The sequence below is a fragment of the Colobus angolensis genome, unplaced genomic scaffold (assembly GCF_000951035.1).
Source record: "Colobus angolensis palliatus isolate OR3802 unplaced genomic scaffold, Cang.pa_1.0 Scaffold131, whole genome shotgun sequence".
NCBI lineage: Eukaryota > Metazoa > Chordata > Mammalia > Primates > Cercopithecidae > Colobus > Colobus angolensis.
Window position 1 is genome coordinate 8786043 of NW_012114364.1, and position 19361 is coordinate 8805403.

Sequence of the window (19361 nt, forward strand, 5' to 3'; positions counted from 1 at the left end):
AAATTATTACTAATATGTATTATTTATTAAATTTGGATTTATTGAAATTCAATTTAAATTAGCCTGTATAATAATTTAATAAATTTACATTATATATTCATTCTTACATAAATTATTTAATTTAAATTATTTGTTACATTATTTATTGCACAGGATGATAGTTTAAATTAAAATTAATTAATGATTTTTCAAGAAAAATTATCAAAATTATTTGAAAAAGTGAAAAACAATTAAATCAATAATATGGCAAAGAGATGGAAAGAGATTTCTCAAATGTTGCTAAACTAGGAAAGATGTTAAACTAAATTCTTACAACCCATTAAGGAGCAAAAATACTTTATTTCTAAAAGCTATTATTTCAGATCAAAATTGTATAAGCATAGCACAAATAAAAGAAACTAGGAAGCTAGTTTCATTTATGAATATAGATGTATTGATTGGGGTTCTCAGTTGTAGAAAACAGACCCTGTAGCTACTTTAGGCAGTAAGTTTTCTTTGTTTATTTTTATAAGGAGAGATGTTCTGAATATTTATTGCTGTGTTATGAATATAGATGTATTGATCGGGGTTCTCAGTTGTAGAGAACAGACACTAGCTACTTTATGGGCAGTAAAATTTTTTGTTTATTTTTATAAAGAGAGATGTTCTGAATATTTATTGCCGTGAAACAAAGTTAGAAAGTTAAAATAATTTATTATTATACCTTTTGGTTCTTTTGGTTGACTAGGCTCACCTGGACAGTTCTTGCTTGGGTTTTTCATGCACTTAAAGTCAGATGTTGATTAAGTCTGCAGTCATGTGAAGGCTTGACTGGATTAGAATTCCAAAATAGCTCATTAAAATGTCTGACCATTGACACCACCTGTTGCCTGGAGAGTTCAGATGTGGCTTTCAACTGGAGGCACCTACATGTAGCCTCTCTCTGTGTCTTTCTTTTCTTTTCTTTTCTTTTTTTTTTTTTTTTGAGACGGAGTCTTGCTCTGTCGCCTGAGCTGGAGTGCAATGGCCGGATCTCAGCTCACTGCAAGCTCCGCCTCCCGGGCTTACGCCATTCTCCTGCCTCAGCCTCCCGAGTAGCTGGGACTACAGTCACTAGCCACCTCGCCCGGCTAGCTTTTTGTATTTTTTAGTAGAGACGGGGTTTCACCGTGTTAGCCAGGATGGTCTCGAACTCCTGACCTCGTGATCCGCCCGTCTCGGCCTCCCAAAGTGCTGGGATTACAGGCTTGAGCCACTGCGCCCGGCCTCTCTCTGTGGCTTTCACTCCTCAGATCATGTAGATTCTGAGAAGTGTTCTACAGCAAAATACCAAGAGACCAAGGTGGAACCTCGTAGGGCTTCTCATGATCTCTTCTCAGACATCATGCGTCATTTCTGCCACATCCTGATGGTCACACAGGGTCAGCCTATGTCCTATGTGAGAGGGAACTAAACAGGGTATGTAAACCAGTAGTTATGATTCTTTGGAAGAAACATCTTTGGGGACTATCTACTACAATAAGTAACCGAATTATTAATAAGACTGAAAGAGCAGTCTCTAGTCTAAACATCCAAGGTGTAGAACAAACCCCACACATGTATCATAAAACTGGGCTTCATCAGAAGCTGCTGTCATACTTAAGAAGTTCAGAAACATTAATTCTCTACTATACACTCTTGTCTCCCAACTCTGAGCTCCCTCTACCACATTCTGGCTCATAGAAATAAAAATATCATCACCTGCCTCCCTTTAGACATAATATTTTATGAAAAAAAGAGTTATGTAAATATATTTATGAACATAAACTAAATCCCTCTCAGAAATCTAGCTGCAAAGGTATCTGGATGATGTCATTTTTTTTTCTTTTTGACCTCTCACAGAGGAAAGCTTGCCAGAAAGGTAGTGAATAGATGTTAAAAGAAAATGTATCGTATTTGCCAACTAGGTATGAATAATCAGTTAGCCAGCAGAATGGTCCTCTGTAAAGTTAGTTTACTATTAGGAAACATTACCATGTTATAACATATTAATTGAAAGAAAGAAAATAAACATAACTACATCTGCACACATAATTAAAAATTACTCAATTCAACAACTCATAAAATAAGAAATATAATTCCTCTTCATTTACACGGTAATAATTATAATTTTTAAATTAATATTTTTATTAAAATGTGTTCAATATCTTGTGCAAGGTCATGTCTGGTTTGTGGCAGATAGAGTTGAATTTTTGTTGATTTCTAATCAAGGTGCCATTGCAATATCAAGCAAGGCATGTTTCTTTATGCCTGGGAAATGAACTTCAGACACGAGAATATGGAAAATGATAGAGTCAAAGCACTTTAGAAATTTATTACTTTTATTTTTATAATAAAGGGAGCAGATTTCCTCCATTGTTTATTCTTAATTATTTTTCTGTTATTTTGAGTTACTCTTACTGATCAACAATATGCCCTGATAGAATTTGAGATTAAAAATTAAGAAAGCATTTGAAATTTTGAGATGTTGTATTGTATTCTAATATTGGAAGTTATATATATAATTCTTTTTCTAGGCCGTAGTTATGGAGCAGTTTCTAATAATCATATGCATTTAAGGACAGGACTATCAACTGAATATGAAGAAAGCTCAGAGCAATTAATTAAGGTATATATTCAATATTTGACTTAAAATATTCGCTATTACAATTAGAAACTTTCTCTCTTACACAAGATTGATAATTCACAGATTTAAATATTAAAAATGTAATTATTTTTAAGCAAATCATCTGTGGTTTTATGGTTTCCTCTGGCATATGACAAAAAACAGTCAATTTTCAATCTTTAATAATATTAAAAGTAGTGGCTTGAGCCATTTATACCTGGCAATTTAATGTGCATGTCGATAAAATAGAACTGTATTACACAAATTTTGTTGTCTAAAAATTCTGAGGAAAATAATGAATATATTCTAATTTGCTCTTCTTAGGAATGTACTATGTTCCAGCAGAGACTTTACAGAAAATTTAAATTTATAATACTTTATAGCAGTTTTTAGAAACAAATAAAAGAAAAACTTACTTAAAAAATAAGAAGAGCCTTAGCAGTTTATTAAGCTAAAATCCCACAAATGTATTTCAGAGAAAGTCTCTCCTAAAGATTCACTTCTTAGGTTGATTTTTACCTCTTATTTTATCCAACTTTCTCTCCTTTTACCTATTTCTCCTCCCTAATGTGTTTAACATAATTTGAAAATTGCTTATACATCTCTTATTCTTTTTGAATGTTTTACTCTATTGAATTTTTTTGTAATACTTAAATTTGAAATATTAATTTTAAATTATTATACTGTTACTTCCTTGGAATACATAGCCTGTATCTTTCCAACTAAAGTATGGTGAAAATATAATTATGGAAAATAATTGATATAAATAATGCATATATAATTTAGGTTAGAGAATAGTTCTCTTTTTCATCATATAGAACAGTCACTACAGTCAGAAAAACAGAAATACACACACACACACACACACACACATATATATATATATTTTTTTTTTTTTGAGACGGTGTCTCACTCTGTCGCCCAGGCTGGAGTGCAGTGGCGGGGTATCAGCTCACTGCAAGCTGCGCCTCCCGGTTTTACGCCATTCTCCTGCCTCAGCCTCCCGAGTTGCTGGGACTACAGGCGCCTGCCACCACGTCCGGCTAGTTTTTTTGTATTTTTTTAGTAGAGACGGGGTTTCACTATGTTAGCCAGGATGGTCTCCATCTCCTGACCTCGTGATTCGCCCGTCTTGGCCTCCCAAAGTACTGGGATTACAGGCTTGAGCCACCGCGCCTGGCCTAAAACAGAAATACATTAAAAGGAAAACATCAGTAGAAACATTTTGAAGTGATTGCCAAGCAGTTTAATTGAATATTGTGGAATAATATTAAATAATATTAAAGACTTATTAGAGTTCTGAAAAACAAGGAGGGTAACTTATGCTTCCATGGAAAAACTTTTTTATTCATTGTAAAGAGAATAATTATCAATGTACTGCAGATTTGTATTTGAGAGAAATCTGAAGCACATTAAAACTCTTGGTATATACATGTAAATATTTAATGTATTACTAAAATGACAGCTTTACACTCTATCTTGATTTTTTTAATCATTAGTACTCATTTAACCTCTTAGATATTATCTGAAATAGAAAAAGAAGAATTTATGAGAAGTAAAACCAATTGTGCCAGTCCTGATTTTGTTCCTGAGCCTATTCCTCATGACTTGCCTATGGATGAACATGTTTTACCAGGTGGACTAAATCGCTCAGTGAGATGTTTTGTTAATTTTTATATGATTGATTATAGTTATCTCAAAAAATTTGGACAGTTTTTTTTGTTCTTTTAATATTTAGAAAAACAATTACAATATTTGAATATTATTGTGCCTTTGTTATACTTATTAAATTACATATCATCATAGACTTTTATGCCTTCTAAATTTACTTGATTTAAATATTTTTTCTACATGTTCAGCTGATTGCAATAGATTTCACTATCCCTGACTTTATTTAGTATCTCTTAACTATTTCTTAATGACACACACACACACACACACACACACTCGTGGATTTTATTTTTATATTAAGTTTTGTGAAATATTTTAAGTCAACTTATGTGACTTTATTCACTTCAGTGAAATTTCTATGTTTATTCAACAATGCAACAATTTCTATTGCTGCATATTCTCGCTTTGGGAATATGTTGGCATTTTTTTTTAATTTTAAAATTACTTTTATACTTTGAATTAGTTTTGACAGTTTTCATCTTACAAATAGTGATGTTATTTTTCTTCATGAATCCAGATGATGCTGATATAAATTTTGGATACTGTGAAGTGGAAGAAAAATGTAGACAGTCTTTTGAGGCTTGGCAAGAGAAACAGAAGGAATTAGAAAATAAAGAGAAAGAAACTCTCAAAGCTCAGAGGGATAGAGAAGAAAAACAATTTCAAGAAGAAGAAGAAAAGCGACATTGCTGGATGAAACAATTTAAAGTTGAAAAGAAGAAATTAGAGAATATTCAGAAGGTATTTTGCTTTTGTTTTCATATATTTTTAAAATCCAAAATAGGATTGAGTATAATTTAAAATCAGTAGCTACCTCTGAAGAATATTGATATTTGGATTATGGTGCAGATTGAGCTTAATAGTATGACTTTTAATTATTCTCTGATAGAGGAAGAAATTGACTGTGAATTAACAGTATTTAATATGAGCTCCTTGATTAGTTTTTATTGAAATTCATTGGAAGTTGAGACACACTTTTGATCTTGGGGGTCGGTGGAGTCTATGAAGTTTCAAAGGGTCATCCTGGATAGTCTGAAATTTACAATACAAATTGTTGTTTTTCTTTATATGCTTCTAAACATTGGAAAAAGCAATGAAAAATTCTTGAGTATGCATTAACCTTGCTATGTGGTCTGGCATATGACATGTAAAACATATTTAAAAGTAGTTCAACCATTTAGGGACAGTCTGTGCCCTACCTTCGTAATTAAGCTACTTCCTTGAACTGGAAACTTTTTGGTGTGAAGTTTTGTACTGTTTTTATTTCTGTCGTTTGTGTTGTTGGTGTCGTTTTCCCCCTAGGAGAGCCACACAATCAGGTCATAGTAGTGGTATATAAATATTGTGAAACTGGTGGAATTTAGGACCCTACTTGCAGGTCATCAGAACCTTGGAATATTTGGATAACAGGCATGACTGACTTCTCTCTCTTTCATGATTAAAGTTGATTTATACATTATCCAGAACTTGCTGGGTTTGAGTGTTGCATATAAAGAACATTAGCTTGTTCAGCATTTTTTTAGTCCTCCATGTTGAGTACATTTCATTTCTTACTGTGTAGAAAATAAACACACTAAAGGCTGGGCACGGTGGCTCACGCCTGTAATAACAGCACTTTGGGAGGCCGAGATGGGTGGATCACGAGGTCAGGAGATTGAGACCATCCTGGCTAATATGGTGAAACCCTGTCTTTACTAAAAATACAAAAAATTAGCCGGGCATGGTGGCGGGAGCCTGTAGTCCCAGCTACTTGGGAGGCTGAGGCAAGAGAATGGCATGAACCCAGGAGATGAAGCTTGCCGTGAGCTGAGATCCTGTCACTGCACTCCAGCCTGGGCAACAGAGCGAGATTCCGTATCAAAAAAAAAAAAAAAGAAAAGAAACACATTAAAATAAATTGTAATATTGTAGAACCAGTTATGCCATGGCTTTTTCTAATAGTAAGATAGGAATCTTTAATTTTCCTTTAGTTATGTTTTCTTTCCCATAGACCAGAGTGACATAGTCATTTCTGAGATCAGAAGCTTTTTTTAAAAAAATCCAAAATAGGATTGAGTATAATGTAGATTATTGGAGTAGTATTTGTTGGTTTGTACTAAAATGCATAATTGTTATTGTTAGTGGTATTTTCAGATTTAAAAATATCTGATTTCAATCCTATTAAGCAAAGTTTTCATTTTTATTTGTTTTATAGCCAAAATTTGCTGACTGCCTTAAGGGCAAAGCATTCAGCTGTGGGCTTAAATGATGCAAAAGAGATCTAACACCAAATCCCACCCTCAAAGAATTATAAATTATTTTTTGAAATTAATTTGCAATTCATCATATAATTATGATTTAAGAAAATGCAATAATATTAGGTGTAATGAATTCCTATATATGTCCTTCATTATGCCTTGGAACTTAAAAGTTTACAATGGGACTAGCCCACAAGTATATGACTGACTCTAAATATATAATTTACTCTCTTTTAGTAGTTCTTTCCTGGGTTGTTAGCTGCCTCTCCATTCCCCAAAATAGCAATCATAAATCTCTTAAGAATTACACTCAATTCCCCCCCCCTCATTATTAGCAAATAATCATATAACTTTTTTTTTGCATCAAATACAAACTTTCTCTTTTAATTCCACAGCTATTTAGTATCAATATCTGTATTCATCCTTTTTAAAATTATTACTGGCTTTCCCTCCTATCCCAATAAGAAAGGTTTCTTCCTTCTGCCAAAGGTTAGCTTTTACTCCTCTAGTTTATATTTTATCATTTTTCATCCTACACCTGCTTTTTCCATATGCTGAAACACTCCTATCATCTTCCTCCTTTTTTATTGTTTATAAGCATGTTCAGTTTCCTCCCATCCTAAAAATAAAACAAAAGAAAAATCATGAGATCATTCGTATATTTTTCTTTAGCTGTTCTTTGAATGACTTTTTAAAGGCTGTGTATAATAGGCTTCTTAAAGAGTGGTTATTTATACTGTATCATTTTTTCATTCTCATCCAAATCTAATCCTGCTAGGGTTTTTGCAGCATTACCACACTGAATGAAACTGTTCTTGAGGAAGATAACCAATGACTTCTATATATTATACTCACACGTTTCTTTCAGCTATTTTGGCCTCTGTAGTATTTTATGCCAGCAAAAATTTGATGGTTGACCATTTTACTTTCCCTTGACTTCTGTAAGATCACATTGTCTTGATTCTCTCACATCTTTGGCAATTACTAATTGATATCCATTTTAGACTTCATTTTCTCTCTCTGTCCTTGTGTTTTCCATTATGCTGTTCCTGCATTGCTATAAAGAAAATGCCTGAGACTGGGTAATTTTTAAAAGTGGTACACACTTTTAAATGACCAGCTCTAACGTGGACTCAGAGCAAACTCTCACTTATCACCAAGGAGATGGTCAAGGACCTTCATAAGAGACCTGCTCCCATGATCCGAACACTTCCCAGCAGGCCCCACCTCCAACACTGGGGAGTAGGGTTCAACCTGAGATTTGGGTAGGAACTAACAGCATGGATTCTATTTTTGTCCCTTTCTTTTCTTACTTCATATACCTCCTCTCTTGATAATTTTATCTTAATGAATTCTCTAATGTGTCCTTTGTTATGCCTTGGAGCTTAAAACAAATGACCATTGATAACCAAATCTACAATTGTATCAAAACAAGGTAGCCTACATAACTCTCCTACAAAAACTGCATACTCAGAGAACTTTATGTATCTAAAACTGAATGCATTGTCTTGCTTTCTGAGTAGCTCTTCCCTGGGAATCTTAATTTTGATAAGCCACATTATCATCATTAGTCCAAGATAGAAAAATGAGGGTAATGTTTTATTCTTCCTTCTTTTTTATTACTATCTTCCTTCCAATTATTGTATTAGCCATCTTCTCATCCATGTACTTTACAGCTCCTTTGTAGTTCAAGCTGCTTGAGGGTCTAACTTGGGATATTTACTATATTCTCTAATTGGTCTCCTTACCAATTTGGTCTTACATTTTTCACACTTATCCATAGCACTGTCAGACAACTATTTATTTAAAAATATGTTACTTCCATGCTTAAACCTCATCAAAAATTCCCATAGCTCATATAAGATAATGGTCAAAGAACTTTTCCTACTTTGTAAAATGTCCAATGAATTGGTAATTTGCGGCAATTTCATGTTTACGTTGTCTTTGCATCTGTTCTCACTCTTGCTACCTATCTACAGAAGGCCCTACTGATTCTCACGTGGTCATTTCCTATACTTTCTGATACAGTTTGGATGTTTATCCCTTTGAAATCTCATGGAATCATCAGTGTTGGAGGTGGGACCTAGTGGGAAGTATTTGGGTCATGGAGGTGGATCCCTCATGAATAGCTTGGTGCTATCCCCATAGTAATGGCTGAGTTTTTGCTCCATTAGTTGCCGCAAGATCTGATTGTGAAAAAGAGCCTGGCACTTTCTCCTCTCTCTCTCTCTTGCTCCCTCTCTTGCCATGCGACATACTGGCTCCATTTCTCTTCCACCATGAGTAAAAGCATCCTCAGGCCTCACCAGAACCAGATGCTGGCACCGTTCTTTTTGTACAGCCAGCAAAATCATGAATTAAATAAACCTCTTTTCTTTATGAGTTATCTAGCCTCAGGTGTTCCTTTACAGCAACACACTGATTTAATTTGCTCACCGATCTCATTGTCTCCTTTGTTCTCTTTTATCTAATGTAAACTGATGATTTTTGTAAAAACAGAGATGTAATTATTTTCCTAGCTCAAAATGCTTAATAAGTGCCAAAAATTGTTTCTCTTCTTGAAAACCTAGTGATTTCAAATACAGTCTTTTGCATGAAAACTTTCGTGATCTAATTATCATGCCCATTATGATTTTTTATATTTTTTCCCTTGTAATAAACTTATTCTTCTAAATTTTGGGTAATGTGTAAATTTATGATAGTGTCTTCACGTTATCAGAAGAGTTTTTGAAGAGTGGGGGTTGTATTTTACCGTACTTTGTTTATTCTGAGGAGTCTTATTGAATGTGTTGATAAAGAGTTATTGAAAGAAAACCATCACTTATTGAACTGATTTATGTAAATTAAATGGTATGACATGGTGAGAAAACAATTGTAATACAAATCCCATTTTTCAAACATTATTGTGATTTTTACAATGCCCAACAGTGTTTCGAGCCAATACATTATATTCTGTGAATAAACATACTCAAATAAACACAACAACTTTCCCAGGTTGCAAACTTCTTTCTGTTCTCAGAATGGAAACCCTAGGTATTATTTATGTGACACTTCAGTTTGAGATTAAAGTTGTTATCCCTGTACTAAAAATTGAAAGCCATTGGTTGGGTTGTCATCTTTAACTATTGTTTACAAATATAGGTTATGAGAATCATATAAATTAACATATTTTTGATATTTGAGTATATCATATTTATTATTATGTTCAGCAAGAACAGGACAAGATGAATGATGAACTCTATGAAGAAGAGAAAATTTGGAAAGAGAAATTTAAACAGCATGAGGTATCTATTTGTTGTTTTTAATTAGCACATTAAGCTTTCTTTATTTGAAATACATTACTATACTTGAAATGGTTAATTTTAGATAATACTGCCTAAGTAGTATAAGATTTTAGTTTATTACAGCATTAAAAATGTATTAATCCTCAGAAACACTTCTTGAAATAGAATGTCTTGGAAATGAGTTAGCTGGTTTAGTGAGTGTTGTCCATATAAAATTGTAATTCTAACATTTCTTTTAAGGTTTGCTGAAATGTACCATTCTGAATATTTATTTATGTTCAAAGATTGTTATGAAAGCTTACTCTTTTTCCTAAACACAATTAATTTTGTTTTGAATGTAAGGTTATTCTGATTATACATTTATTGATGAAGTTTTAGTTTTTATTTACTCCATAGTTTTTATATACAATTATTTTAAGTAATTACAAATTTAAAGTAGATATCTCCCATAATCCTGTTATTTAGCTAAACATTATGCTGTTTTGTATTCCTTTCAAATCTTTTTTAAATTTATATAAATCCGCTCCTGCAAAAGTAGGTGCCTACTACACATTGTCAAATTAAAAAGCTGGTTAAGCATGTAAAGAGACAGAGTCATATGAATGAAAAGTGACAAAAAAAGACAATAATAGCTCACCTGTAGATAATAATAGCTCACCTGTAGATAATCTAAATGTTAAGTATAGTAGAGCTGTTAAAATACCTATAATTATCATCCAGTAGCAAAATACTTAGGTGATGTGAAAAGAAAAATAGCATCTGTAATGAAGTCCCAACTATACATTCTAGAGTTTAAAAAATTCAGTATATAAAATTAAATTTCAGTGGGTGAATTTGATTGGACATAGCAGATGAGACCATTCGTGAAATGAGATAGTTCAATAGAAGAAATCCAATTAAAGCACAGAGAAGAAAAAAAAATGAGAAAAGAGGAAAAGAGCACAAGGAATATGTGATACATGGTGAAAAGATATGAAATTTGTATTATATCTTAAAAGGAGAGGAGAGAGAGAATGGGGCAGAAGCAATGAAGTAAAGAGATAATGGTTAAAAAGGTTTCAAATTGTTTTTAAAAAATCAACTAACATATTCAAAGATGAAAAATAATTTCCAAGTAGGATAAATACAAAGAAAATGCCACCTTGGAATAAATAGTACAATTACTGAAATTCAAAACAAAGGAAAAATAAAGTCTTAGAAGCATCTAGAGGATAAAAGACGCATTATCTAAAAAAGAGTAACAGTAAGACAAATAGCCATCTTTAAGCAAAATGATGGAAGAAAGAAGACGATTCAAAAAACGTAAGTATTCAATGATAATGGTTTCTTTATTAGTGTTCTTTGAATCCTGACTCTTCTTCCAATTTCTGGACTCAATTTTTAATTTCCTGGAGTATACACTTAAATACTTGTCAAAAAAATGTTTTTGGATGCTAGATTTTCTCAATCTTTGTTTGCATATTTGAAAATATTTTTAGTTTGCTTTCAAAAATGGTCAATTTCTTTGGGTGTAGAATACAGGTTTATACCACTTTTAACAATGTAAAGATATGACTTCATTGCATATTTATTTTTGCCTATGCTATCTATGATTGCAAATTTGATGCCTTTTCCTTATTCTTTTGAAGCTTTAGGATTTTTCACTTTATACATTCACCCACACATATTTACTGATTTTCTACTAGGTCAGGCACTTCTCTGAGTGTTTAAGATATGGCAGTCATAAAACTGAAAATAATCCCTACTTTCAAATATGATACACAATTCTCAAGGAGGAGAGATACAAAGAAAATCACACCTTGGAATTAGATAGTGTTATTCAAATTCAAGACAAAGGAAAAATAAAGTGTTAGAAGTATCCAGAGGAAAAAAGACATATTATCTAAAAAAGAGCACAGTAAAACTAACAGCTTACATTCCTTAGAGTTCTGAAATATTGCTAGCATCTATCTAAGTGTGTTGTGTATGTGTGCATGCAATGTTCGGTCTTTCTCCTGTGGCTTTTTGTTGTTGTTTTTAAGAAAACGTATTTTTCTATTATTTTTGTCCCTTCAGTCTTTCTCAGTTCTTTATTCAGGAACTCCTAATAGTCATGTGCTGGAATTTCAGTGTTAATCTTCTTTACCTCTGACATACCATTTTTATCTTTGTTATTATTTGTTGTTGGGGGAAAACATCTAATTTTGAATGTTTTTTTAAGTAATCATCTGTCCAGCCATTCTATTTTGATTATTTAAGTGAGTTGTTTTTATTTGAACACTTGAAATATGAGGTTATTCCTGTTTAAATATTTTTTCTAAAATATCTTTATTTAAATTTTTATCTAGTTTATTTAATAGTTCGATTTTCTCAGAAATTGGCTCTTCCTTCTGCTGATTAAAATATAGTCTCATATCCTTTTTGTTAGTTTCCTGTAGATATTTTCTTAATTTTGTTGATCTGCTTACTTTTGGTTTAGGACTCTAGTAAAAATAATATTTTCTCACCTAACTCTAAATATTTCATTAAATAAAGTAGTATGTGGTTATCAACTATTTTGGTCATTGAGAAGGGGTAAGATATGTGAGTAGGCTGGTTCTGGATATTGTTTTTATGTAGGGACTATCTGACTTTCTTGGTATCATAAGTTTCACAAAATAATTCCTGTTTTTGCAGTCTCAGTACTAGCTGAGTCTTCTTGATCAGAACTCTCTTTCCAGAAAGTTTGAAGTCCTTTATTTCTATGTGGTTTTTAGCCTGTGGTTTCCCTTTTGTTGTTGTTGTTGTTTGTTTGCTTATTCTGTGTCTTTTTGATTTTATGTTTTCTGTCTTCAAGGAAATCTCCAATTTATATCTGGGTGGCTTAGAATACATATAACATTAGAGTATCAACTTAACAACATGATTCAATCTCCTAAATATTAAAAAAGTATACCCTTTAAGATAAATGACTTTAGTTTCTCTAAATAAATTTTTTAGAAACTTTATTAAGACGTCAGTTTTAGTATTTGTTTTCAATCTATATTTCAGATGACATTTTAGTAACATCTCATGTTTAGTTTATGCTGACTACCAGGTATCTTACTTTGTTTTAGGAGTATATTAGAAACTTGCATTTACAAATGGAAGAAGAAAGGACAAGATTTAAAGACCAACAGGAAAAAGAAAAAAATTGTTTGTTAAAACAGCAGAATAATGCAGCTGTTAAAATTCAAGCTAAATATAAAGCATTTGTAGCCTATCAAAAATATGGCCCAATTATTAAAGAGCAAATTGAAAGTAGGAAAAGGAAAGCACAAGAGTGGAAGGAGAAGGAAGCAAAAATACGACAGAAGGAGGAAGAAAATCGAAAAAGATTAGAGGAAGAACAAAGGATAAAAGAAGAGAGAAAAAAGCAAAAGGAAGAGGAAAGGAAAAGGAGAGAAAAAGAATATGAAGACAAAAAGAATATTATGAAACAAAAAAGAGAGCAATTAATAATCAAGGAAAATATAAGATTAAGAGAAGATGCAAGCCAACAGCTAATAATAAGTAGTGCATTAAAGAAGAGAGGATATAATAACAAACATTTAAGTCTTGAAGATATTTCAAATGATAAGGGTGATATAGCCAAAAATCTAGTGGATGAAAATTTAAAGAAGCAGGAAGATGTTCTCCTTTGGTTAGCTGAGGAATCAAATATGAAAGAAAATATAGATAGACAGACTATATTAAAAGAATCAATACAAGTACAATTAAAAGAATCTATATCAAGCCAAACAATTCTGGCAGATTTTAAAATGGAAGAAAAAAATAAAAACCTAGCAAAAAAACAATGTTCAGAAGAATGGGTCAAGCAAGAAAGAAAATCTGAAAATGTAGATAACAAAACTGAATTGGGAGACTCTGGTCTAAAAGGAAATCTGAAAGAACAGTTTCCACTGCAAGAATTAAAGTCTGATGCACAAAAAGAAGAAATCATGAAACATGTCATAAATGAGAATATGGGACCAAAAACCCAGATAATATTAGAACATAACCAAGAAATCAATGAAGTGAAAACCAAGGAAGCACAGAAAATAATCAAAGATAATCAGCAGAAAAAGATACAAAAAGTAGAAAAAGAAGAGATACAAGAACAGAATGGATTATTATACAAAGATAAGGATACTTTAATTATTTCAATGAAGCAAAAATCACTCTCACTAACATCAGAAAATTCCGAAGATGCAGGAGAAAATGTAATATTACGAGAAAAAGAAATTTATTCAAAAGTCAAGGAAATTGAGGAGAACCCTAAAGACAATGCTTGGAATAGTGGCATTGTGATTTTTAACACAACTGATACCATGATAAATAAAGAAGGCAAAAGAAATAACCAAGATTATGTGTTAGGTAGACATGCTCCTTGTGAAGACTTGAGTGATTGTAATGCAGAAAGCTCCATGGTATCTAAAGAAGTAAACTCTCTTAAATCTGAGATTAGAAAAATTTCAGAAAAATGCCCTGAAAATGGACCTGAACCTGAAAGCATGACCTGCTCTGTACCAGAGTCAACACTTCTATATTCTATTGAAGAAAAGAGACTAGCCTGGATAAAATCATTTAAACCTTGGCTTGAGACTTTCAAGCAAAATCAACAAAAGAAAATTGTTAGAAGAAAGAGACCTGTGAAATGCCCAGCCAACATGACACCCGCTTTGGATAAACTGGAAATTCTTCGATGTGGCCCTTGGGATACTTTACAGCAGGTATTTCTAATTTTATCATACTTTTTCATATTTAATTCCAATTAGCTCTTTAAAATGTAACTTTTCAGATCTTAGAAAAAATTATTTTATATACAAGAATTGTCTCTCTTGTTTAATAAAGTTATGAATGTAGTATTACCCCATTTGGGAGGGAATATATTTCAACTAAAATAGTTCAAGGCATCTTCCCTAAGTGACAGTCTATAAACAGCTTTGATTTATATTTTTTAATATCTTGAAGCCTATGTTCAAGGGCCCTGCAGTCATTATTTAAACCTCTAAGAATGGAAGCATACAGAAAGTTAGGGTTAGAATTATAGTGGGAAACTCCTAAGTAAACAGAAGTTTGCTTTAGACTTGAGCCACCACACCACCTAGTGACTCCTTTTAGAATAAAGTAGATTCCCTGTGCATGACCACTGTTGTGAAAGAAAGGCTTGCATGATAGCAGACCCTAGAATTCCTATCTAGAAACAATTATTTAGTTGTGTGCTGTTTAAAGGTGGTGCCTGTATGTCTGAAATGTAAAATAGTTGTCATCAAATGTTACTAATTTTATATGGTTATGGAGAACATTGTTTCAACCAAAATTAAGACACAGAAACTAAAAAACGTATGGAAAAAGAGAAAATAATATTTTAAACAGTGTAACACTAGAAAGGACATATGATTCAAATACATATATTTATCTAAGGCCTGAAAGTCAAATGTATTCCATAAAGTTTATTTAATTTCTTGATAGACTTTCTTGCTAGACAGATGTCTAGGAAAAGGAACAATCATATTAATAGGTAAACATTATTTTGTTTATTCACTCAGCAAATATTCATCTATCCAATAAGATGGTCAATATTTATTGGTGGACTAAATAAAAACAAAGAAAACTCAATCTTTTCCTTTATGGAGCTTAAACAAATAAATACACACATAAATACATTATAGATCGTGAGAATTGCTGTAAATAAGACTTCAGAGTATCCTGTGAGAGAATAATAAAATAGTGGGATTTTGAAGAGATTTGTGGTATATGAAATAGCAATATAAGAGATGAGAACTGGGACATACACTTTTAAGTGTCTTTTATTTCCTAGATAATGTATTTGCCACATCTATCAGGTCTGTAGAGCTACATATAGAATCTCTCATCTGCTCTTCCCTAATTTTTCCTTGGGCATGTTATCTCTGGAATCATGTTTTAGCACTTTTCTTTCTCTAACATATTGTTACAGGCCTTCCAATATGATAACATTAGCAATTATTTAATTTTCCTCGTGAATATCTGTTAAAGCTAGGCACGAGTGATGGCTTCATGCCTACAGTGTACTTGCTTCAAAAGTGAAAATGAAGTTATAGAAACAGTAGTGTTCCTCCCTTTTTTTGTAGGTATCTGTTCTGTCCGATGAGAAGGAAGTTAAGGTGTGTGAATCTCTTTCTCCTTGGCATTTCTTCTCCAGCTCACTCTCTGTTCCTTCTTTCAAACGCTTGTCAATTTACATAAAACGATAATTAACTTTCTCTTACTTTTCAGAGCAAGGCCTGACAAACTATTAAAATCTATAGAATACCTGAAGATTTGTTGAAATGTGGATTCTCATTCAATAGGTCTGGTGATCCACCCATCCTCCATTCTTGCAATGATTCTAAATGATGATGTTGGTGCTGGTGAATGGACTAATCTGAGTAGCAGGGTTCTAAAGGGCACCATAATCCTCTCATCATTTCTTAAAGCAACTATCTCAAGCTTTTAATTTGGCTTTGAAGCATCAAATAGACAGTATAAAGATGAAAAATACACGTGAATGTGCCATAGAGATGCCAAAGTGTTAAGAAAATATCCCTTTTGTTACCAGACAACTCCTGTAAAGATTCTGTTTGGTAGGTAGCTTACTATGGTGCCTTTATTCACCACTGTTACTACTGATCCATGCCTCACTTTCTTTTTGACCTTCTGATCTTTTAGCTTCAGATCTCTGTCCTTATCCTGACCACTCACCACCACCCTTGGGATGTTGTTCTGGAGATAAACTTAGAATAAGTTTATTGTCTCCCAGTAATGCATTCATTTTGCTTACATTAATCTCTTACTTTGAGACTTCAAGACATAAGTCAGATCTTTGTTTTGTTCATATTTCTTTACACATTGCCAGGCAAATAAAGATACTCCTGAAGTTACAATGAAGTTACATCCAGAAAAACCTACATAGCTTACAACTGGGCAAAATCATCTGGTAACATGGTACACTGTAGGGTATTTGTTGTTTACCCTTATGATCGTGTGGCTGACTGGAAGCTGCAGCTCCCTGCCATTGCCTGACATTGTGAGAGACTATCATACTTTATATTGCTAGCTTGGGAAAAGATCAAAATTCAAAATTTGAAGTATGGTTTCAACTAAATGTCTATTGATCTCACACCATCATAACATTTTTAAAAAATTCTACGTTAAACAATCTTACAGGAACTATCTGTAATGACTTTCATTACCTGATTATAGGATTGATGGCTGAGGGGATGAATAAATGGATGAATACAGAATTCCAATAGAAATATCTAATGTAGATGACCAGTTGATGGGTGCAGCAAACCACCATGGCACAGGGCACGTGTGTACCTGTGTAACAAAACTGCACGTTCTGCACATGTATCTCATGTACACATGTAACCTAAAGTATAATAAAAAAAAAAAAGAACTGCAATTGAATGTTAATCTTATCTCCTCATTACTACCAGTTTCACAGTTTAGATAAAGTATATTGACTGAAGAGGAAATTAATGTAAAATTATTGAAGTGTAGTTTATTAGACTACTAAGTTCTATGTTAAGACTGTTTCTAATTTTATTTCTGTCATTTACTGGCTGTGTCACCTTATGCAAATGCTTGACCTGTCTGAGCCTCAATTTTGTCTTTCACGAACTGGAAGAGCAATATCTATTATACAGGATCGTTGAGTTTTAAAATGCTGTATGTAATGAACATGGCCCAGGACTTCTAATATCACTTGTTAAATGTGGGTCTCAAGCAAGCAAAGAGAAGGACAAATGGATTGTTTTTGAGGGCTGCTTAATAGCTTGTTTCATCAAAAAAGTTATAAAGTTGAAAATATTAGACCATTGGGTTATATGCAGTAATATCTCAGAAGAGAAGACTAAAGAGCAATAATTGTAGGTAATGAATATATTTTTATTTTTAATTTTTAAATGTTTTAACTATTTTCTCTTTTATTTTTCGCAGTTTGCTACTAATGGTAACTTGTGTTAAGTAATAACCACCACAAAAAAGGGCATTGAGCTTAAGGATTTTAAAATATTGCTTTATACCATACATGAATAATAATATTTTAGCTGCTTATTAACTTTTAGATCAAGAAGTCTCACTTCTCTTATACAAAGTAAATTGTGATGAACTGCTATTGGAATGATACATGACTTACCTCAAATTATTTTGTAGCTGTTCTATTCAAGCCAGTAGTTAAACCTTGGACTCAGTCCCTTTGCAGCTGATTTTTAAAACAATATTATTTTTCCCTGCCAAATAGATTTGAGATTGGACCACTGGACAAATGTTCTGAAAAAGTAAAAAAAAAAAAAAAAAAAAAAAAATAGACTTGTTGCTTGCATTACTTTTGTAATTACATTTACCATAGATGACTGACACTTCTTAGGTTGAACTCAAGAATAATTGAGAATAAAATCTCTAAAAAGTATATTGCTGTGTTAGGGAATTTTATGTACAATGGGCCATAAAGGATTTGGGAAAGTACAGATGATTAAGTAGAAAATTGATTTGGAATCTGTTATTAAAATATAATGAGTGTTTCATAGCTTCTATAGGTGGAATAGTTCATTCTCAAGTCATGAGAGTCTGAAAATATAACTTTTTCAAATGTTTTTACATAATTCGTTATAAGAAAAAGGAAGTATGAGTGCTATAAATATAGTTGAGTTTTGCCACAGGCTAGGGAAGTTCATTCATTTATTTATTTAACAAACATTTACCCAACACCCATTGTGCTCCAATTTCTGTTTTTCAAGTTGACCGTACACTAATGAACACATATGATTACTAATTCTATATTGACCTTAATTTTGAAGCCTAAAGTGGTTTATATATGTGGCGCTTGTCCCTATAATTAATACAAAAATTAATACAAAATTAATACAAAAATTTATTTTGATCCCATATATTTGGAAAAAATCTGTGGTCGAGTAGGGAATATATCGTTATACTATAAAGATGTTTTTAAATGTTCAATGAAAAGGGCTTCAATTAAAGGAGGAAATATGAAGCTCCTCATATTCAAAAATAAATACCACTAACAGGGATACTGTAGCAGTTACTTCTGTAATAGATAATAAGATTAAAGGACAGAAATTGCCACATCATAAATAACTAGAACTTAATGGTGGTTGTATATTTGTTTGCAAGCAACATGTTACTAAATCATGCTGAATAATATAAATTATAATGTTGAGTAGCATTTGTTACTATACAGTTGTAATTGTTGAATTTTCAATTTTTAAGTGCTCAATTCTAAATGTTTTCATTTTTAGTGTACAGCCAGTTTTCCAATTATAGAATTTATATCCGTTTGTTACAGATTAACTAGGCAGTACATAGAATTTATCTCCATACAAATTGATGAGTACATTTTCTTTCTGAAAAAAATATTAAAAATAAATTTATTTCAAAATTGCTTTAGATTATGAATAATTCCTAAAATGATTTTGAAACTAGAAGTCTAGGGGGCTGGACGTGGTGGCTCAAGCCTGTAATCCCAGCACTTTGGGAAGCCGAGACGGGCGGATCACGAGGTCAGGAGATCGAGACCATCCTGGC

General features: G+C 32.4%; 1 protein-coding gene across 1 annotated transcript in view; it reads left to right on the forward strand.

The window, feature by feature from the left end:
• LRRIQ1 (leucine-rich repeats and IQ motif containing 1) overlaps positions 1–19361 on the forward strand; it is a 214737-nt gene that overhangs the window by 6355 nt on the left and 189021 nt on the right. Inside the window, 5 exon segments of the mRNA XM_011934139.1 lie at positions 2535–2626; positions 4142–4259; positions 4812–5035; positions 9741–9815; positions 12890–14524. Of these exon segments, the coding sequence (XP_011789529.1) occupies positions 2535–2626; positions 4142–4259; positions 4812–5035; positions 9741–9815; positions 12890–14524 (2144 nt within the window).